The sequence below is a fragment of the Ascidiella aspersa genome, chromosome 9 (assembly GCF_963924565.1).
Source record: "Ascidiella aspersa chromosome 9, kaAscAspe10.2, whole genome shotgun sequence".
NCBI lineage: Eukaryota > Metazoa > Chordata > Ascidiacea > Phlebobranchia > Ascidiidae > Ascidiella > Ascidiella aspersa.
The window spans coordinates 16,619,901-16,643,191 of record NC_139455.1 but is presented as its reverse complement, the minus strand read 5'-3'; the positions used below and the strand labels follow the sequence as shown (position 1 = coordinate 16,643,191).

The 23,291-nt window shown below is 36.5% G+C and overlaps 1 protein-coding gene across 1 annotated transcript; it reads left to right on the top strand.

Annotated features, from left to right (window-relative positions):
• Nucleotides 1-6: 6 nt before the first annotated feature.
• LOC146133272 (DNA topoisomerase 2-alpha-like) lies at nt 7-23,170 on the top strand. The gene is made up of 37 exons (XM_083397445.1): nt 7-190; nt 1,393-1,551; nt 2,055-2,209; nt 2,438-2,583; nt 2,873-2,970; nt 3,416-3,499; nt 3,857-3,985; nt 4,933-5,037; nt 5,478-5,579; nt 5,653-5,721; nt 5,997-6,134; nt 6,454-6,556; nt 6,769-6,959; nt 7,817-7,942; nt 8,427-8,503; nt 8,660-8,799; nt 9,129-9,238; nt 9,806-10,019; nt 10,632-10,753; nt 11,028-11,176; nt 11,668-11,754; nt 12,073-12,217; nt 12,948-13,088; nt 13,787-13,990; nt 14,861-15,056; nt 15,443-15,534; nt 16,014-16,151; nt 16,732-16,827; nt 17,319-17,528; nt 18,342-18,420; nt 18,668-18,721; nt 19,348-19,524; nt 19,923-19,986; nt 20,128-20,221; nt 22,241-22,319; nt 22,513-22,571; nt 22,704-23,170. The coding sequence occupies exons 1-37, from the start codon at nt 47-49 to the stop codon at nt 22,935-22,937; spliced, it is 4,710 nt and encodes a 1,569-aa protein (XP_083253571.1). The 5' UTR covers nt 7-46; the 3' UTR covers nt 22,938-23,170.
• The last annotated feature ends 121 nt before the right edge of the window (nt 23,171-23,291 follow it).

Here is a 23,291-nt window from a genome sequence, read left to right as displayed (position 1 = left end):
GATTTTTACAGTAATTGACGTGAAATTTGACTTGGATTTAATTTGTATGCTTACAAGAGGTATATTAAGATGTCCACAGCATAATTTAAACAAGTCATTTTTGCTGACACAAGCCAGTTACTTGCCTTGCCTGTTCGGCCAAAGCAATTCCTTCGTTTTATTTTCCTCATTTGTTGGAACGCATCAAAAGGTATATAAACAAGCTTAATTTATATTTTAAATTTTATCCAGATAGCTCACAAATTGTTTACGTTATATTGACAATATAGATTAGTTTATTAGAATTCAAAATGTTATTTAAAAAGTTTAAACACTACCTTGCTTTTCCTATTACATTTGTTTAAAATGTTGACAAAAAAAAAATATATATTAAAAACCTATCTTGAGCATTTCTAGACGAGCAGGAGGACATGCTATCCGGCAGCAACTAGTACAGGGGTCGGCAACCTTTTTCTAGTCGCGGGCCTAAACCAAACTAGAAAGATCTCTGCGGAGCGCACAATAAGTTAACTAAGAATTGTGTTATTAAAATGTTAGAACAACTGTAAATCAGGCGGGTATCGTTTATTGAACTTAAAGACATATTTAATTACATTTAAGGAGACAGTAAAGTGTTGGCGCAAAGCGCGAAAAAAAGCGTTTGTTTGGTTAAAATTAGAGTCCACACGTCTTCATCCATACTACTAATGAAAAGTGTAATAAAATTACTTTGAAGAAACGAGATAACTTAATTAGTTAGTCTTTATTCAATATTTACTAAGTTTTTAAAAGTCTGGGCCTGGCGAGCCAAGTGAGCACATTTTTTTGGTATACCGGTATTTCTTTCCAGTTTTTATTACGCTGCCGAAAATAATAAAATGTTTAAAAAAAGACAAAAAATTTAAATACGTTTTCTGTTTGTCTGTGACGCACTCGTCAGCTTTCCACGCCGCAACGGTAAAGAAGCTTTAATCTTTTGAAAAGACATTACAAAACGTAAACCACCGGATGTATGAAGATCAGCTCGTAGCGGGAACTCCCTTAGTTAAAATAGTCAAAAAGTATGTGAAATATACTCGTGTCTATTTTGTCAAATAGGCGGCGGGCCGGATAAATTACTTTGACGGGCCGTAGGTTGCCGACCCCTGAACTAGTACAACGACTTTGTAACTCACAAAACAACAAATTTTAAAGATTTAGCTACCGTAATCTGGGGATATTTTGGCCCAGACCGGTCAGTGTTGTTTTCACAGTATAAGGCCATTATTTTCCTGTTTCAATATCAAACTAAGATTGTTTTAAAAGTTTCCGAAAATTCCCGTTAATTCCCAAAATTTCCATGGAAAGTTTCCGCTCTGAAAATTCCCGGGAATTTTGCAACCCTAGTTGACATTTAAAAAAAATTCTATGTAGTCAAAGATGGAGTTTGAAGGTTTACCCACGACACCAGAAAAAAATTCTGGAAACAAGAAAAGACTTTCTGTTGAGAGAATCTACCAGAAAAAAACACAGCTCGAGCACATCTTGCTTCGACCAGACACCTACATTGGGTCTGTAGAACCTGTCACACAGGTAGAGTTTATGAATGGTTATTTAAATATTGATTTTACAGGAAAATTTGTTTTTGCCTTATACATTTTTTTTTTCTAAATTGAAGCTTTGCATAAATTGTTATTTTCTTGAAATTTGTTTTGCCTTGGTTTTTACTAAAAGTATAAAATGGCAAATTGTAAGTTGAAAGTTAGTCTTTATCAGTCAACAAACAATAAACACTTAACACAATAATGGTTACTAAACCTTAAGTTCCTTGATTCCAATGAATTACACAAAGTTATCAACACTAATAACAATTAACACAGAATAAATATAAAACTTAACTTACACCGCAACAGAGTAGATGTATGTTAACACTAACACAGGCGCGTCTCAAATGAAGGACAAAACGAGACATGTTTAAACGAGACAACATGTACGTGCTCTAGTCTCTGTTTAAATAAAATAAAACACTAAGGTTAACATAAGTGATAACTATATTTAATAATATTTTTGTAATTAAAATGCTTTGTTGTATTTAGCCTATGTGGGTTTGGGATGAGGGGAAGGGCATGAATTCTCGAGAAATAACTTTCGTTCCTGGTCTGTACAAGATCTTTGATGAAATTCTGGTTAATGCTGCTGACAACAAGCAAAGAGACAAAAACATGAGCACTATAAAGATCGACATTGACCCGTAAGTATTTTAGACAACTTTTTTAATATTTTACTACCTTTCATAGTCATTGAAGTATTATCTTTTTTATGTTAAAGTAAAACTTGTATATGCAAAATGTATTCGTAACAAGTATAAACAAGACTTGGTGTTTCTATGTTTAGAGGGAATCGTTGAATTAAACACGATCCTGAGTTTTCTGCAATTAAAACCTTATTAAATTTATTCATTTACCTTTTTTATATTCAGGGATAAAAATCGCATTGCGGTTTGGAATGATGGCAAAGGTATTCCCATTGTCGAACACAAAGATGAAAAAATGTATGTACCCGAAATGATTTTCGGTCACCTTCTCACCTCTAGCAACTATAATGACGATGAAAAAAAAGTCACAGGTTTGCATTTTACATAATGTGTGTTCTACTGACAGTTTCACAAGTTATTATAAAAACATTTAATATCTCTGACCTACCTTAATACAAAAAAGATACAATCGCTTCCTGTATACAAGTTTATGCTTTTAACTTTTATTTATCTTTCTTTGCACTGTGTGGATTCTAAGGATGGGCTTAAAGCAACTTTTATCTCATATTAATTTTGGTTTCTATATTTCACTCTTTTTTTATGTGTTACTTGAACATGTCTCACTTGAAAAAAATAGCACAATTTACATGTTTTTGGTAGGTGGACGAAATGGATATGGTGCAAAATTGTGCAATATCTTTAGCTCCAAGTTTACTGTGGAGACATCATGTAAGGAGTACAAAAAGAGGTTTAAGCAGGTTGGTTTAATTTTTAATTTAAAAAACACTGCATTTGTGTCTTGGTGTCAACAGTCACTTGTTTTTGGTGCTTTCTGACAACTGGTAGAATGCAAATCAGCTGTTTTTCCTATGTATGCCAAATAAAATGCTTTGCTGTTATTTGTGGCATTTATATTAAAAAGACAAACATCTAATAAAATACTAAATAACAAAATGCATTGATTTTGTAATATCATGGTCAACAGTTCAAAAGAAATGGCAAAACATTACCAAAACTAAGTATATTATCAAAATAAAAAATGGGATAATTACAAATCACCACTGAAAGTAGAAAGAGCTGTTAGTTTGTAAAACATTTTTTTATATAACGGGCACACACAGACTTTTGCCAAGTAAAAATATTTTCCGTAGTAATTACAGGTTAATATGACTGTTGTAAATACTTTACAAACTTCCTTTGCAGACCTGGTCAGGAAACATGTCAAAGAAGCATGAACGAAAGATCTCGGCCAGCAGCTCAAGTGATTTTACCTGTGTTACATTTTCTGTAAGTTAAAATTCATCTACAAGAAAATAAAAGATAACTTCAAACTAATGAACTTTGTAACTTGCTTACTTTCCTTTTATAGTGTTGCAACTTATTTTGAATCATTTTTTTTTATGCACGTTAAGTACCTTTTGGAAAGTTACTTATCGCAATAAACTAAAACCTAATATAATGAGCAACGCAACTGTATTGAGAAAAACAGCCACAAGAGCCCTTTACAAGATAAAAATATGATTGTAGTGTCAGATAAGGTTTTATTTTATTTAAAGAGATTTTAAATTTATGTTTTAACCCTTCATTTTATTTACATTTTTTACATCTTTTATGTGTTTTAACAAATTTGTTTGCTTTATTTAGCCTGACTTAGGTAAGTTTCATATGGAGTCTCTCGACAAGGACACAGTTGCACTTTTATCTCGAAGAGCTTATGATCTAGCTGGAACTAGCATGGGTGTTAAAGTTTACCTAAATGGAGAAAAACTTGCAGTAAGTTTAGTACATGTAAATCTCTCCATTTTTTAAACACTTTTTTGCTCAATGTTAAAATTTATGATCACTTCTAATGTATTTTGGTCCCGGCACTTTACTTTTGAAAAGACCATTTTTTTATCGCTTAATAATTAGAAACAGATTAACTGTTGTTGACTTGTTTCCCCCTATTCCATTTGTTGTTAAACAGGTAAGCGGGGTGTAGGGGAATTTATTATTTATGTTATTTATTTCAATTAAACCATCATGATTAAGTGAAATTGTTACTCAATGTTGTAATTATATAGAAAAACTAGTTTGTTTCCTTTAAACTTGGTTTCAATTCAACATAATTTTAGTACAAGGACAACCTTGAACCAAGCGCTTTAGGCAGGGGTGTAACAGACTAATCGGCTCAAAATGAAATGTCCATTGTACAAAGACATGTCATGTCCACTGTACAAAGATTTTCAAATATATGCTGTTTCAACTGAATGAAAGGGGTAAGGCAACTTTTCACCAGTTAGCATTATCAGCAAAGCCTAATTAAAAAATGAGGGCATGTCTGTATGAACCTGAAGCAACATAATTACCTTGCTGGACATACTATGTGACTGATTAAATTATAATTGCCCCTTAAATTCTGTCACACTGCGCTTTGTGTACTTTTTGTTTGTACATACGTGTGCACTGTACAGACATGTTCACTAAAGTATCATTTTACAAAGTTCATTACTAAGATTTATCGATTGTGCCCTAATATAGATCCTAAAACATTTGTCAATTTTTAGGAGGTCAGTGATCACATTATGTTTAAAGTGTACAGCTGTTTTTGTATGCATGGATAAATAAATCTAAAAACAGGTCTGTCGAACATATAAATATACCTAACAGTGGGTTTTAATAGCATTAGCTAGCTGAATTTCAGAGAATGATTATTCTAGTTAAAAATATTTATGTTTCAGGTGAAAACTTTTAAGGATTATGTCACACTTTACACAAAAGATGTGAAGTCAGAAACTGGGGAAGCTCTGCAAGTTATCCATGAGAAAGTTAACCCAAGATGGGAGGTATTTACATTTTGCCAACTATTCCCTTTTACTATGATGCTGTCAACAGTGTTGTACTAATTTGTACTTGACTTTCATGCACTTACTTCATTTGTTTTAAATGACTTGTCTTGCGTAATATGACTTGCAAGTTGCAATATACCACTAACTTGTTTTTGGACTTATTTTTTGGTTAAGTGGAGACTTTGACATTGACTTCACTATTTAATTGTTGAGAATTACTTGTCCGGGACTTCACTTTTTTTAAATGATTTCTTTACAACACAGTATGTTACTTCATGTTATTAATTATATTTTTGATTTAGCATTAATATTTTGTCTACTCGCTAAACTAAACAGATCAACTTGATGCTAAACGTTTTGTGAATTGAAGATCACAAATGTGGTCACTTTTGTTGTATGGTGTAAACTGATTTATCTTTGACTTTATTCTCTTATAGATTTGCTTGGCCCCTTCAGACAAAGGCTTCCAGCAAATGTCTTTTGTTAACAGCATCGCAACAACCAAAGGCGGGCGGCATGTTGACTATGTTATGGACCAGGTACAGTTGTTTTATTAGGAATTAAAATTTTACTAAGAACAAATACTGTTAAAAATTTACTTTGTTTATATAGGCCACTAAGAAACTGGTTGAGGTTATTAAGAGGAAGAATAAAGGCGGTGTTGAAGTCAAGCCTTTTCAGGTGTGAATATCTTATATCTTTTTATAAAGCCTTAATTATGAACTGGATTAGAAGGGGTAAATGAAAAGTCAACGATTTGCTATATCCATACCCACGTTCACTGAATTAAAGATGTAGTAAACACCCGCTTTGTAAATCATTTTTTTAATGCAGTTTTAAAAGATTGCTAAAAACAATATATACCTACCTCTAGTCTTGAATTGTTGATTAGGCTTTTCCAAGTTAAACCTATTACTTTGCATTCACACATTTTTTCTTTTTAATTGCGGTTTTAGATCAAGAATCACTGTTGGGTGTTTGTCAACTGTCTGATTGAAAACCCAACTTTCGACTCACAAACCAAAGAAAACATGACTTTGCAATCGAAGAAGTTTGGTTCCACTTGTTCGCTTAGCGAAAAGTTTCTCAAAACGGTTTGTCTTGTATTTTACAATAAAACATTTTATGACACTGTTCTAATATTTTAACTAATATTTATTGGATAATTGGTGTTATTACTCCACCTTTTTGTTTTGTTGTGTAACTCCAACTGAAAATTTGTCAGGTTTTACATTTTTGAACTTTAAGTTAACTTGAATCGGATTTTTAAAAATGCATAGGAATGTGTAGACAAGATTGTGAAAGGTTGTACTTCATAGAACATGCTCGGCATTGAACTTACAATGTCGTTTCCCTGCAATATTTGTTGTACATACGACTTCACGTTGTACTAATTCAATAACAACTTGTCAGGCATCCTCCAGTGGAATTGTCGACAACATTATGAACTGGGTTAAGTTTAAAGCGCAGAGTCAACTGCAAAAAAAGTCGGCCGGAAAATCAAACAAGCTTAAAGGTTTGTGTTTCACAATATTTAACTGTTCTAGATAATATCTGGAAATGATGACACAAATAATTAATGAAGCCACATTTGTCGGCTACTGAGTTTTATGTATTCATACACTGATTCAGATATTTCTACGTTATTGGTAAATTGTATATATCTAATAAAATCTTGTTAATAATATTCTTACGTGTTGTACCTAATATTCTTATGTGTTGTCAAAGGTGTACCGAAACTGGATGACGCGAATGACGCGGGGACTCGCAACTCGATGGACTGCACCCTAATCCTGACCGAGGGGGACTCGGCCAAGACCCTGGCCGTTTCGGGCCTCTCTGTGGTAGGGCGCGACAAGTACGGGGTATTCCCCCTTCGGGGTAAACTGCTCAACGTGAGGGATGCGTCACACTCTCAGGTAAACCTATTCCAACCTGAAATAAATGAATGCACAAACAAGCTGAACAATATCTCAAATTATTGTTGATCGCTAGTCGCTACACTATTTGTCATCAGTTGGACGAATATTTTTTAACCTAAAATATGTTCTACATTAGCGAATTAGAGTCGTTCGTCAGTCAGTCGTTTTTTTAAGATTTACGGACGACTATTAAATTCAAATCAAATAGTTAAAAAAATGTTGAGTAAATAGCTGCTAAAAATGGCAAACAAAAAGAGTTGAGAGAAGGGCCCTAACATCAAACCACCACCGAAAAAAGTTACAGCAAATACTGTTCAACACATCTGAAGCAAAATCGTTTGAGCTTAATCACGTTACAAACCAGGACTCCGTGTTAACCCTGTTGGCTTGCGTATGCCTTATGTTGCGCTATTAAAAGTGTAATACAGTTAAAATATTGTTAAATGTAATTAAAAGCTAAATTTAAAAAACAATCTTTTAAAAATCAGGTTTCTTTCGTTTTTGTAAATGATTTTGACTCGAAATAGTTTTTGACCTCACCTGTAATTTTTGACTGTTTGGCCAAGTCATAAAGAAATCGCCCTTGTCAACGCATTCGTTTTCGTTCGCCAATCAAACACGTCAAAACGGGATTTTAAATACCCCGTCACATGTTTTGTTTCCATGTTTTACCAGTTCTTCATATCTTAAAGCTGTGTAATGCTTGCAGGAACCCTAATATTTATTTATTTTCAAATGTGTTGCGCTCGCTTCAATGTTTTGGTTTTGGCGCTGCTGTTACAACAGTATTAAGAAGTCCCTATTGTGAGCTGCTAAACCTCTCTGACGTTATCTTCAATTGACAATGTTTGTAGATCATGGCAAATGCTGAAATTAACAACATTATCAAGATCATGGGCCTTAAGTACGGGAAAAAATATGACTCGGATGACGAACTGAAGACCCTGAGATATGGAAAGCTCATGATAATGACAGATCAGGTTTGTTTAAAAGAATGTCCAGTTACTGCATAAACTACATAATTGGGAGTGATGACAGACCTACTCAATGAAGCCATTTGTGGCAAATGTGGCTTTAAGTATTCATACTGTCTGACCCATATTTATGTTCATCGTACTGTATTTTCCACTTGAAAAATTTATCTTATTAAAGAAAAAGGTAACTACAATATAGAAAAAAAATATGACGTATTTTTATGTCTTAATATAAATTTAGCCTCGATCTAAATGTTTAAAAAAAAAATAAAGTTGTTTTGCCATTGCCAGAATTTGGGTTTTAGGTACATTACATAGACCGAAACAAAAGCAGAAAAGCTTTTACAAATATTAGATGATCTACATTATTATGTTACGTTTTAAACCCTTAAATGGCTGCAGTATCTATAGTGACTATACAGCCCTACCCCCAAGTTATTTAGAGTTAGTATTCGGGTTGTTCTTTAAAGCTGCTTCTTTTTAAAACCAGGACCACGATGGATCCCACATCAAAGGACTTTTGATAAACTTTATTCACAGCAACTGGCCGAACATGCTACAGAGAAGGTGACAACTAATTGCTGATTGCAAATTGAAGTTATTTATTGATCAGTTTTTATACCCGCTTGTTTTCCGCAAAAAATTAAACTCTAAAGACCGGTCCTTAAAAATTACGCGTCATGCAATTGCCTATAATAATTATTACATTACATGTTTAATCAGGCTTTTGGAGGAGTTCATCACGCCCATTGTAAAGGTTTCGAAGGGAACTCAGGTTCTTGCGTTTTACACCATTCCCGAGTTCGAGGAATGGCAGGATTCAACCGACAACTCGAAATCCTGGCGAGTAAAGTATTACAAAGGTATTTTCTCAATTCTCCCTTTTAGACAAGTACGTTAGCTTTACCGTTATTTTTAAATAGATAAATTTAAGTAAAATTATCCATCAATATATTATAATATAACCATGTTCGGGATAATATTTTTTAGCTCACGTCTACCAAAAAGCCAATAAATTGTATAATATTTATAATCGTGCAGACTTGTCATTGACAATATTTTGTCAAAAGCTAGTTTTGCCCTGACATCAAAAATCATATATTTAAAGCCTTGTCCTGACATAGACTAATAGATCACTCAGCGTGATTACATGTTTTGCCTAAATCTAAAAAAACGCTCACTTTTGTTTCAGGTTTGGGAACGTCGACCTCAAAAGAGGCGAAATCTTACTTTGCCGACATGGCGCGTCATCGCGTAAGGTTCAAGTACTCTGGTCCTGATGACGATGGCTGCATCGACATGGTGAGCTGTTTAGCTAAAAGGACAACAGTTGGATGAATGTTGCCCTTGCTGTTGATTTTGCAACACTATTCAATTGTAACACTGTTACAAATGATTTTTTTTGCGCACATACAACTTATTTTGCCGGTTTGGGTGTGATGACAGAGTAAATTAGAGAAGCCACTTGCGGCAAATGTGCCTTTGAGTATTCATACTGTCTGACCCGGATTTGCTTAATTTTTTCCTGTAGACAATCTGCAATTGTTTCAAGCAAATTTTCTCTATTTAAAACTGAAAGGTAGAAACATCGGCGCACAAGCTAAGAGATTACAAAGAGTGTACTGTACACTTATCGTTTAAACATAACATAACCACTGATTTCTAGTCTACCCTAAAATGAAACATTTCTTATTTCTGACCAAATGATATGAAATAGTACACCACACTGTAGCACACCTCTACAAACACATACGCTCAAACACCAACAAGATCGTACGAACACTCGCGCACACATACATACACTAAAAAATAATCATTAAAGCAATAACGACATTATTCCTTGCTTCACACCAAGTATTTTGTTGTCAGGCGTTCAACAAGAAGCGCGCCGACGACCGTAAGGAGTGGCTCTCCAACTACATGGCGGAGCGGAGAAGATGCAGGGAAGATGAACGTCCGGAGCCCGGATCCGACCTCTACTCCGCCTCCACGAGGCACCTCTCCTACACGGATTTTGTCAACAAGGAGCTGGTGATGTTCTCCTGTGCCGACTTGGAGCGCTCTATTCCTTCCATGGTGGACGGTAGGAGAAGTTATATAAGTATTTGACACCCTACATGGAGCGGAATTAGTTTATTTGTTTTGTGAGTTAAGGGCGCCCGTCCTTTTAATTAGAGCCGTGTACAACAGAGCTCGTTAAAATCGAAAGAGTGATCTTAAAAAATAGGTCTCGAGCGATAATTCCAGGCGTAAAACCTGTAGGGCACTGTGATATGTCAACGACAGATACGCCTCAAGTATTATTTACGCCTGAAAAGTGGCACACATTCAGAGTTTTCCTGTTAACTTTTGAAACTTTGCATTGTCCAAAAGATTGCAAAAATTATGTTTTTAAAAGTCTGCTGTGAAGTTTGTTACCCGACGTAAATTAGACAATTTTGTTTTGATAATGATCAACTCGGGAGTGATTACAGAACGAAAACAAGGAAGCCATTCGTGGCAAATGAGCCTTTAAGTATTCATACTGTCTGACCCGACTTTGTGAACATTTTTTGTTTTTTTGTTAAGAGAAATAACATACTGAGACTAGGATAAAGACGAGCTATATCGTATACAAAAAGCGTCTTTATATTTCTAACTAAACATAGCCTACTTGCTTTGTAATCCGAGTTGAAATCCAGTGTTCGTCTTTTAGGTTTGAAAGCAGGCCAGCGCAAAGTCTTGTACACCTGTTTGCGACGAAACGACAAACGGGAAATCAAAGTGGCGCAGTTGGCTGGTTCGGTTGCAGAACTATCGGCCTACCACCACGGAGAGGTATAACAATGATATTGCTTGTCTCGTAGCCACGCGCGCTTCGGGGGTTCAGGGATAGAATTAAAAAAACAACTTTAAATTTAAATTACTTACCTTTAAATCCTTTTAAATAAGACACCGGGAAACACTAAGTAGACATCTATAGTAGTTTGCACTAAGAAGAAAATATTCGTCTCTAATTTAAAAATCGCCTCCGTCTAAGAGAATATAAAACTTCCTTATTAGCATCAAAAAAATACCCGATTAGTCCTACATATAAGGTTGTTGTACCCAGACTTCTCTCAACTCCACAATCGTGAACATGGCGCAAAACTACGTGGGCTCCAACAACCTGAATCTGCTGCAGCCAATCGGACAGTTCGGCACCAGGTTACACGGAGGCAAGGACGCCGCCTCGCCCCGTTACATCTTCACCATGCTTAGGTATGACGCTGCAGCCGCCGCAGAGTTACCGGGTTTTTATAGGTCAGGCCTTACGTGAAAGAATCGCAAGGCTGAAAAATGGGCCGGCGTTAAGGTTTGAACATACGTCCTGGCCGTATCACAAACTTGTTTTGCCAGCTAAGCTATACACAGACTGAGAGGTGGAGCCGGCTTGGAATCCACCAAGCACTGTTATCTGGTTCATGCTGTTTGCAAAAGTCCAATTTCTTTGAGGTGATCTAGTTTGCAACTTAGATGACGGAGCATTGAAGCATTTATACTTATGTGGGCAATGGGCTTGGCTCAAGTGGTAGATCACACCTGTAGATACATTATGTAAGAATGCTTCAGGGAGTTGTAAGGTGTTAACAAATACTCCTACGCGAAAAAATCCACTGACTTGTTGCTTGCCTACCGGGTCCGATGGTTTTAATCACACTAGATTGTATTTTATCACATAAATACGTCATGTGTGCCACGTTTGCTTACAGTCCGTTGACTCGCCTGCTCTTCCCAACTGTTGACGACAATCTGCTAACGTGGCTGTACGACGACAACCAAAAAGTCGAGCCGAGCTGGTGAGTGCAGTGCTTAATCAAGTCTTTGATATTTAAAAAAAATATAAATGTGTTTGTTAAATGTCGAGCCTTCTGAATCGTCACATTATTTATAGTTTTAGGTCGTTAATTTTGTAGTTAAAAGCTGCATATCTTTTTTGAAACTACTGTTTTTAAAAAAATGTAAATGTTTTCTATTTTGTTTGATAATAATCGTCTGATTTATAAGATACCGCTTTAAAAAGCTCGTACACAAACGTCAACTTAAGTGAGATGAAGGTATATCAAGTGAAATGTTTGAAATCAATATATCTTTTTGCATTTTTATTTTTACCCCAGGTACTGTCCCATCATTCCTATGATCCTGGTGAACGGGTCGGACGGCATTGGGACCGGTTGGTCATCCAAGGTACCAAACCATGACGTCAGGGAAATCGTCGAGAACTGCCGCAGGATGATGCGTGGCGAAGAACCCCTGGAAATGGTGGGTTAGGCTTTTAAACTTGATGCATCGAATGATGTACAAATCCTAACCGTTTAAAACACGATTAAGTTATACTGTATTCTGTCGTTGGCAAAATTATGTTCGTAGTTTATTTGTCGCCTAATTTTTACATGTAGTTTTAACATAAAGTCTTCGAATATTTGTATTTATTTGAATAGTCTTTGTATTTGTTGGAAATTTAAACTATATCGTTAGAAAGTTTTTAAGCTATATCTTATTGCGGTGGGCTTTTCATTTATACAGTACTGTTTTTGTTTTCTTAATAATTTTGTTAAACCTATGGAGTGATTCAATTTTGGGCTTTTAAAACCTGTAATTTTTCTTTCAAAAGTTTTAATTTAGTTCATAAATGTGTGGCAACTGTGACATGTATGGGAGTGATGACATACCTGAATCGTGAAGCAATTTGCGAATGTAACTTTTTTGTATTCATACTGTCTGACCCATTTCGTCTTCTAAATTATATATTTGCATTGTTTCCGGATAAGCATCGGTAAAACTGCAAGTACTCTCTTGTGAGAAATAGTCTGTATTTTTGTCGCCTAGTGCATATATTTAATTTTGTTAGTTCAAATTTTTTAGGTCCGAAAATCGAGTCCGTATCACTTGTTGTGAACTGTAAGTAATATTTCAACATTAATTAAACGCCAAGCACTTTTAAATAGTAATGCTAAAATGTACTTTTATAACTTTGTAATTCGCTTGCCAGATTCCGAGCTACAAGAACTTCAAAGGCGACATTCAGGCGCTAGATTCCGAAGGAAATCGCTTCGTGGTAAACGGCGAGGTCTCGATATTGGACGACCAAAGTCTCGAGATCACCGAATTGCCGATCAGGACATGGACGCAGGTAAAACTAAGGCGTTTTATACAAGATTTAAAATGGTATTTAGTATTTATTAGCATGAGGCAAACAGATGTTGCGATTCGTTCACTTAACAAAAAATAAAAACCCAAGTTTTTGTACAATTTGTACAGCGTTAATTTCTCTGGGTTTATGGGAATCGTGGTCTGCGGTTTTTGTTGTATTTCAAATTATTACAAATACGTATTACTCTGCAAATTATATACTAAAGTGCTTTTTATGTCGCGGAAGGAAAATATTTAGGAAAAAACAAGCAAGAGATCGATGGTTAATGGCATTTACTGTAGTGAATCACTTGTGTTTATGACGTAACGTAACGATTACGCTTGACGAAGAAGCACGTATTTAGTCGGATAGCATTGGTTTCCCTTTTACGGCCTCCAGAAATTTCCACCACACTCGATAGCATTCAAAACTGAAAAGGGTAAGAACAAATCCACGAAAACAAAAAGGTTGTAGTCAAAAAACTATTTCCAAAAATAGACAATGATCAACAATACTGTAAGTGTACTACAATTGAGTATATAGATAAACTTCAGACTTACTTCAGCGTTTAATTGACGGCAAACCTAAAGACGATAACAATATCGCATGTCAAGTTTAGCACAAACTGTTTTTCGAACAGTACCGAACGTCATTTTTTGCGTCAAAAAACTCCACCCTATACTGTTTTCCACGCGCAGCCCTACAAAGAGACCGTCCTCGAGGCGATGGCGATGGGCACCGACAAGATCCCGCAGCAGATTACAGAATACAAGGAATACAACACCGACACCAGCGTGAAGTTCGTCGTCAAGATGTCGGCGGAAAAACTGAAGGACGCTGAGCGAAGAGGCCTCCATAAGCATTTCTCACTTCAGACCACACTTACTTTCACCAATACCCTGGTTTGTACTGCTGCTTGTTTATGTTTATTTAGGCACGTTTCAAGTTTTTATAGTTTCAAATGAAAAGCAGTAGGACCTTTGCTGAATCTAGTCATTGCTAAATCTTCGCCTCAGTAGATTTGGATTTAAAAGACATATTAAGCGGTTTTGGTAAATAAACAACGACAAATAAAGTTTACAAAAAAACGCAGCAGTGTATCTTGAAGCGAGGTTCAGGCGCTTTAAAACGAGCAAACTGAAAGTGAAATCAATAACACTAGTCACTTCATGTAAGTAAAACTACGTTTTCTTCGCATTTAAAACAAAACTCAAAACCTAGGCATTTATCCTAGCGAATAGCTTTAATCAATTTAATTCACCCGAAAATTGGAATGATTTTCTTTCTTAGCCTTTAAAGTAGCTGCAACGCTGCCTCTCTAACATTCAGCCAAACAATAATCTATTTCAGTGTTTCGCAACCTGTTTTGGCTTGCGACGCCCTACAGAAATTATAAATAGTTCGTGTCACAATTGCTCGGTTTTTGCTACATGGTTAACTGTAACGTTACAATAAACAAGATTGAAACAGCACATTAACTGTGCAACACAGTTAAAAAAATCTTTATAATTTTTTGCACTTTTATCGAACACAATAAAATGTATCAGGTATCGAACACAATAAAATGTATCAGGAAAGAATTTAAATTGCTTTAAATTTAAAAAAAAATGGCACCGTCCCAGTTGAAAACCACTGGTCTGATGAATAAACTCTATTCGACAAATCTGCCCCTGATGAATTAAATCCACATGCTAAAATTACTAATTAGCGACTTAACAAACTGCCCTCGACCCCAATCCACCCAAAGTCATTGAACCACTTTACGCTTCCAGGTGGTGTTTGACGAGTTCGGCTGCTTACGCAAGTTCAACAACGCCGGCGAAGTTATGCGCGAGTTCTTCAACCTGAGGCTTAGGCTCTACGTCAAGCGCAAGGACTTCGTGATCGGCCTTCTCACCGCCGAATCCAAGAAACTCAGCAACCAAGCGCGCTTTATCCTGGAGAAGATCGAAGGAAAGATTTCCATCTGTGAGTATCTTGTTGCCGCTTCGTTGTTGCGTTTACCGACGCGCTGTTGCGGAAACGGCTTTTCGCCGGTACGTAAAGCCGTTTGACTGGAACCCATAGCCCTTATACTTTTGAATTCCAATAAAGCGGTTGTTAATGAATTTCAATAAACTCACTTTCAAAATTCTATAATAACAAAAACTATGCCTAAAATGCTCAAATTGCAAATAGTAACATTTTTGTATAACATTATTAATTAGTTCGGTTAGTCTTCGTGGTTTCTTTTGGTGTGTTTGGTTGCGTGTGGTACTTCACCTACAAATCTTGTGGTAACGTATTTTCTATTTCTTTTAACATGGTTTATTTAAAAAAAAAACTTCTGTTGCTTATTTTTCTCCCGATTTTAGTCAACAAGGCCAAGAAGGTCTTGATCAAGTTGCTGGTCGATAATAAGTACGACTCGGATCCGGTCAAAGCTTGGAAACAGTCTGTTCAGAAGGTGACCGTTTTGTCCTCAAGGAAATGTAATCTATTTGTTTTAATATCAACGTAACATAACGCCGTTTTGCACGAGTAGAAGCATTGTCTAAAGCAGTGCTTCCCAACCTTTTTCAGTTCGCGACCCACTTTTAATGCTAGTTTTATTGTACGACCAACAATGAGATGACCAAACGAATAAAGTTACATAAAACCCCTTCATCTTCACTACTGGCGTCCGTACTGAAATAGTTGCCACCAAACACATCTAATTGTTACGTTTTGGTTACATTTTAGCATAAATGTTACGTAATAATAATGATGTAGTAAATCTAGTAGAAAGTAGTAACATTTAGAAATGCTTCGCGACCCACCTGAAATAGCTTTGCAACCCACCAATGGATCGCAACCCACTGGTTGGGAAGCACCGATCTAAAAGATACGGTCTTTTCCTGCCATTCATGTCTCGATTTCCTTAGTGGAGAAAATATTTTTCTTTAGGCCGTCGAAGAAGAAAAAGATGAAGAGGAAAGCGAAGGAGAGGTGGAAGAGAGCAACAAAGGTCCGGACTTCAACTACATCCTCAACATGCCTCTGTGGAGTTTGTCCAAGGAGCGAAAAGACGACATTCTCAAACAGGTCGGTATATTTGCTGTCAAACGTGTTTTATTGTTTTTGTGGGGTCAGATACTTTTCAAATTGTCCGCGACAATTTTTGGTTAAAATATTTTGGCAATTGACACGCGAAAAAGTCTATTATCGCCGCATCTAGAATAGTGTTGTTTGCTCTTAATTTTTTTGCCAATCTGGGTAATTATTTTTCATTACTGTTAGAATTGCTTGATTTAAGATAGTGGTTCCCAAACGTTTTTAGCTTGCGACACACTAAAGAAGTCTTAGATATTTCGTGAAACACTTTTAACAGAACAACAATAGAGCAATTTTACAATCGCCTCTAACACACGGCAAACTGTATGTAAATGTCTCAATATTATTAATTTGGAATGGATAGTGCGTATTTAAGTCTAGAAAGCTTGCGTGCATGCCTATTGATTAGTAATACAAATAATTTATCGGGAATCACTATTTTAAGATATCAAAGCGCCCCAAAAGATTCGACTTGTGTTTGAAGTTTTAATTAATGATGAAAATCAGTTAGTGTTTGACGGACCAATCGGTCGAAATGGACGTTTTTCTAACCAAACATTTCTGCCACCAGAGGGACGCAAAGCTGTCCGAGCTGGAGGACCTCAAGAAAAAGACTCCTAAAGATCTCTGGAAGGATGACCTGGATAAGTTCATGGAAGAACTCGATGTAAGTTATTTAAATTTCTGCTCGGACCTGAACTAATATTATCTAAAGCAAAAAATGATACTGGAAATTTTTAAACAGAACTATTTGTTTATATCATAATTATCATATACTTCGTTTATGCCAGCTGTAATTACTTTTCCGACCATAAAGAGCGCATATATAGTATTTCTTTTCAGTAAAACACTATTTTTCCTTTATACTAAATTAGTTAACCCGGCGCAACAAGTTAAAAAAGGATTATTAGAATTTGTTTTTCAATTAATTTCCAACATTTAAACATGACACAAGAAACAACAGAAATAAGGTCAAATCGAGTATTTTCTTGAGAAAGTTTGCTTGTTTAAAAACGCGCCCTCTTAACTTTAAAATCTACCCGGCACGCTTACAAGGTTAACATCTCAAAGTTAGCTTTAAACAACCTGACCAACAGAGGCGAATGCGACCGAAAGCGCATAAAATAAAACCTAAAATCCCCCATAATTTGCGCGCAGAAAGTGGAACAGAAGGAACGCGAGGACATGATGCTGAGCGACCAGGCGCAACAGGCCGGCAAGAAGAAAGCAGCAATGCTGGGCAAGGGAAGGCAGAAGGCAAAACTGAAGCAGCTTACCGAGACGAAGCCCTCTCCTCATGGCATCAGGGTCGTGCCAGTCATTGACCCTGCGCTTAAGAAGGTACCCGGTGGCGGCAAGTCCAAAAAGGTTCGCACTCAACATTAATTTTTTCTATTAGTGAGGGGTATTTTTATAGACCTAAATATATATTTTTTCCTTGTTCAGTGTACTTTGCTAGGTCAGTATACTTGGATTGTTTAAATCACTGCTTCCCAACCAGTGAGTCGCGACTCATTGGTAGGTAGCGAATCTATTTATTTATTTCAGGTGGGTCACGAAGCATTTGCAAATGTTACAGTTTTCTATTAGATCGGGAAATTATTGCAATATCATTACGTAACATTTATGCAACAATTTAACAACTACGTAACAATGGGATGCGTTTTTCCGCATTAACTATTTCAGTACGAACGTCAGTACTAAAGATGGAGGTTTTATGGAACTGTAAAACCTATTTCCAATTAGTTGCATTTTCAATTATTGCCTAACAATTTGACCATATCTTACTGTTGGTCGCGCAATAAAACTTGCATTAAAAGTGGGTCGCGAACTGAAAAGGGTTGGGAATCACTGGTTTAAAATATTGTTGGGTTTAAATATATATATATATATATATATATATATATAAATTATTTTTTCGGTTTCGCTGACAAGATAACCAGATGGAAAGACGTTTTCCATAAATTAAACATTATGACGTTTGTATCGTTCCGTTGGATATTTAATGAGAACACTTTCTTATATGGTTAAAGACGCAGACTTTCAGTTGTAAAATCGCAAAAACTGTAGAATTTTGCAGTCAAAACTATGCTGAGTAAATAAAAGTTGTCATTTTGCTGTTCTGCTGTTATTATAAACCCGATTACGATTTTTTATCAGGATTGATACTTTATATCACAGATAAAGAAGGAAGAAGACCCGACTGTGAAAAAACTTGATTCTTACTTCAAGGAAGCCGAGATAAAGAAAGAACCTGAAGGTTTGTATCTTTTGTTTATTTCAGATGTTTTTTGCGCATGCGGATGCACGAGTTTAGTTAATAGCTGTGATTCGTGAATCCGGAAGGAAAATATTAATTTTACCTGGCCATATTCTAACGTACAAAATTTTTACCAATATCTTTGTACCTTTGCTATAATCATTCCATCGACGCTTTACCATTGGAAATTCTAGTGTAATAAATAAAGGTATTTCAAAATTTATTTGTAAACTTGTTTTCTACTTAGACGAAATGGACGGCGATGCCCCTCCATCGCTTCTGAGCAGAATACACAAATCTGGTAAGTTTGAGTTTGACGCATTACTCACTGACCAAAATCCCGTAAAAGTAGCCACCGCCTAGATTAGTGATTCTTGAACCTTTTAAAGCTTCAATAAAGTAAATAAATTCAAATCGAATTTACTTACTCCAAAATATATTCACTTGAATATTGTTACTTTGTTTTTATCAAAACTAAGTGATCCACCCTAAGAAAATGTAATCCTTAGTTTATATTTCACATTATATTTCGAATACATCGCCCATTTTATAAAAGCGCTGCCCGCAAGGTTTTAAAAACTCTTTGCTGTAAGAGGCCTAATAACAAATAAACCAATTGACAAATATTATTAGGATTTGCACTAAGATTTTTTCCTAAACCGGACGCTTAATAGTGTATACTACGAACTTTACGACTACGGTCAAAATAAGTTAGAAATATATCAAGCAGGCATGCCTTGAGACTTGAATTTTATTTTGTGATTTAGACAAGAAAATACGTAAAAAAGCAAATACCGGGGTTCCCCAATTAATGTTTTATTTATCAGAGGCTGTTATTTAATTAAAAAGTCTGTCATGCAAATTCGTTCAAACAGTTTGTACCGACTGCGCTTTATTAACCACGAAAAACATACGCGTCGTTCGCAGCTGAAAAAGAAAAAAAGGCGACAGCGAAAACCAAGCAGTCAACGCTCAGCTTTAAACCTAAGCCAGCCGTAAAGAAGAATCCGTGGGACTCAAGCTCCGGATCGGACGCGTCCGAAAACAGCGACGCGTTGGTGGACGACGGATCCGACAGCGACGATTTTCTTTCCAAGCCTCTGAGTGAGTATAGAGCTAAAACTATTTGTTAAGTCGAAACCGTCGTTTAGGATGCCTTGATAGATGCTTATTGTAACCCGGAACGTTTCGTAATTTTTAAAAACAAGATGTTTGTATGCATTTGTGCTGCATTTAAAAAACTCACTGTTCATTGGTTGACTAAATTGTATTGCCTTGTCGCGTTAGGAGAGTTTTAGCAGTTTTGTTTTATAGAAGGTGTCCCGCGATTTTCTACAAGCTAAGAATTTTGAGAACAACTGGTCTTGGGCGTGCCTGTTGTTTGACTGATTTGCAATATCAACAGTTTATAAATTGTGTTTGTAGTTTAATTTTAATGAAAAATTAATTGTGTAATCCTATTTTGTTGTCACAAACCAATCATAACTGTATTTTTCTTTCAGAATCCAAGCCGAAATCCAACCAACTAAATATTTCTGATGATGAAAGCAGCCGCCAAGCCAGCGAGTAAGTTTGTTAATAATAACAAAATACAAATACACATATCGAGATGTGCCATTTTTGGGTGGTAAATATTAATGCAAAAACGAATTTCATACCTGATTCAAGAACTGTAATAACAAAACTTTGTTTTTTTGTGTGTTTCAGAAATCCCTCGGAGAACGAAGCACCTGTTCCGATCGAGGCTCCAGTTACAAACGGCGATTGGGACATGGTTATGGGAAACACATCAGTGCCGAAGGTACACGAATGACATTTATATGCTGTAAAAATCATTCGGCTTATTAGCCCGGGGTGGTAACCTAACATTAAACTTTGTTCGCGTGACTTTTTGTTTCCGATTGTCGACCCTTGTCTAACTGAGTCGGGGCTTTGCTCAAACATGAAACGACGACAAGGCTTCTTCTCGCCTAATCCATAAGGGCCCATGAGCTCGGCCTAGTAAAATCGAACCACCCGCAAAAATGTTTTTTTAATTGTGTTGACCATGACATTTATTTTATTTTTATTTTTTTTATTGTTTAAGAACAGAAGTTACAACGGATAAAATGAAAGTTACAGCGAAACGGGTAAATACCGAATTACACGGTTACCGGTTACGATTACATCGATTATGATTACGGTTAAGGGCTGGTGAAAAAGAAGAAGGAGCAGTATCGTGCTGTACGATTTCTCCCTCACAATTTTCACCAGGGCTAGTCTGGTTTGTCGTCGGTCCTTTGTTTTCCATCTTTTCTAGGTTTGTGGTGCCTGGGTTTTGGCTTCAGTGTGGGGTCTTGTAAATTTTTCTCACTTTTCTGTGGACTTACATGCTGTCTTTTGGTGGATTCAGTTCTCTCCGGCGTATCTTTTGGTTGTCGGCTTGTGCGGTTTCTGTCTTGTGATGATTGTTCCGGTGTGGTTCTTTTTCCTGTATTTGGTGTGAAGTGGAGGGTGGGACCTCCCTTCCTTTAGTTGTTTCTGTTGCAGATTTATTGACTTGTGCTGTGGTGTTGGAGGGGGTATTTTCAGTATTCTTTTGGGAGATTGTTAAGGGTGGAAAGTCCTTGTTGTTTAGCTTCCTGTGTTGGTTTTCTGTATTTTTTGCATTAGGACATGCTGTTGCCCAATGACCTGGTTTGTTGCACTTCTAGCAGTTTAGAGTGGATTCCTGTTCCCAAGATGGTAGGATTGTAATTTTCTGACCTTGTAATGTGATTTCTTTTGGGATGTTGTGACGATTTGCTTTTTCAAGGTAAATTCTTACGAAGGCATTGCGTATATTAGAGTATTTTGGGTGCGTACATCTTTCCGTTTGTTTTATATTTTCCATTTTGAATTCTTCAATCCATTCCATGATTTCTATATTCTCCCATTCACAAGGAACAGGATGTAGAGTGATGAGTTCCCATGGTTGGTGAGGATCCTGGGCAAAAACTGTCATACGTTGTCCTTTGAATTTAAAATAGGTGCGGTCTTTGAAATCGTCGGATAACTTTTGTTTAAATTTTTGCGTGGACGAGGTAATTTAAAAAATTTGGCGTTTTTTGTTAATCGTTCGGCATCCTAGTAGTTCATCCATAGGATATAGGTCGGACATAAAGTCGAGAAAATCCTCCACAGTAATCGGTTCATGACACAATACATGCATATAAATGGTTCTCGTATAGTAATACACCATGGTTGGGTATGTTTTACGTTGCGGATAGCGATGTATATTCATTAGGAAGAAGTTGACTTTTATCGGTCAGCGTTAGAGGGCGCTATATAGCAGAAAATTTGGCCAGGGCTTCGCCCTTTATCGGGTTGCCTACTACGGCGGGGCAATCATGTCCAATTAACTACGTCACTTGTGACAAGGAGGTCTAGTACCTCGTAACGTCACACATAATATTTCAACAAGTATATCTGTTCGGTTCGGCGATCGATCCTATGAAAATAAGGTCGTCCGGACGAACTTACCTTGCTCAAATAGAATTTATACTGTATGTATTACAATTACAACCGATATTAAAAAATCGTCGAGCGATCCAATTTTAGATCTTTAAATACCTACAAACTTTTTTTGATAAGTCTTGTATATCAGGTTTGTAGAGCTCTTCTGGCAAATGTCATTTTGCTGATATTATGCCTGGCAGCAATAGCTTATATAAGTCTTGTATATATCTTTGAATATAAGGACCACAAGGGCGCTCTGGTACTGCAATGCTCGTTCAAACCTTTTTCACCGCCGCGTCTATTTTACGACAAACGCAAAGTTTATCACTCTTTTATCTTTTAGAAAACCACTGCTAATACAAAACGCAAGAAGGTGAAAGGCAGCGTGGCAAGTGACAGCGATGGACTAGCGCCACCAAAAAGTAAGAATTACTGTTCGTCGCTAATTCTATTAAATAAATAAAACAATAAGCGAAAAAACGTAAACCTGTATATTTCATGTTAAATAAAAGCACCTGACGGCAACTTTTTAGCTATTTAACTGCACTTTGTCTTATTTACTCAAAGGGGAAAAAATGGTTTTAGTTCAAATCTTTATGTGGATGTTTTTTGTAGAAGTAGCGAAGGTGACGGCGGGCAGCAAAAAGGCCCCAGCTAAAAAGAAGGCTGTCCCTGTAAGTATAGTTGTGTTGTAAAAATGTTAGGTTAACCTTTGTATAGTTTAACTCCTGTTACCTAATATAATTCACACGTCGTTGTTAGCAATAATAGCCTTGCTCTTAATAAACAATTTACGGTCGCTGCAGGCACCCAAAGCGGCACCAAAGAAACCGGCCAAAAAGATGTCGTGGAACAGCGACGAAAGCGATAAAAGCGACGTAAGTGATGCCGGAAGCGACGGTGATGCCGGAAGCGACGGAGGCGATTACAGCGGCGAGGACGTTGATTTTGATACCCCAGTTAAGCCCCGGGCTGCCACTGGGCGCCAAAAGCCGAGAGCCAAGTACACATTTTCTGATGATGACGATAGCGACTTTTAAGCAGTTGTTATTTTCAAAGATGGCTAAGCTAGTTTATCGCTGTTTTCTAAGGTTCGGAGTAGACCATAGACAACGGTATGTGACCGAAGAAACACACACTTGACAACTGCCAGAACATTTTAGCATGATTTTGCGCGTTATCCCGTTTTTCGAAGTTTATTGTTCGTTTTGTAATATCAATTCAACAAGCGTTTGCGGTGTTACAACCTATAACGCTGTGCGAACAGATTTACTGTTCGGTTCTGGCGACTGTTGCTGACTATTGGTGACATTTTTGTGTCATTAGATATTGTTAATTTGGTTATCTTTTTTGTATACGAAAATTTATGAGAGCCGTTTCGTATTTTGAGTGCA

Excerpts from the sequence above, each read along its gene's own strand:
- LOC146133272 (XM_083397445.1), top strand. The coding sequence starts at position 47 with ATGCTTACAAGAGGTATATTAAGATGTCCACAGCATAATTTAAACAAG. Across the intron at positions 6,557-6,768 it reads AAAATCAAACAAGCTTAAAG|GTGTACCGAAACTGGATGAC; the intron begins GTTTGTGTTTCA and ends GTGTTGTCAAAG. Across the intron at positions 13,991-14,860 it reads TTACTTTCACCAATACCCTG|GTGGTGTTTGACGAGTTCGG; the intron begins GTTTGTACTGCT and ends TTACGCTTCCAG.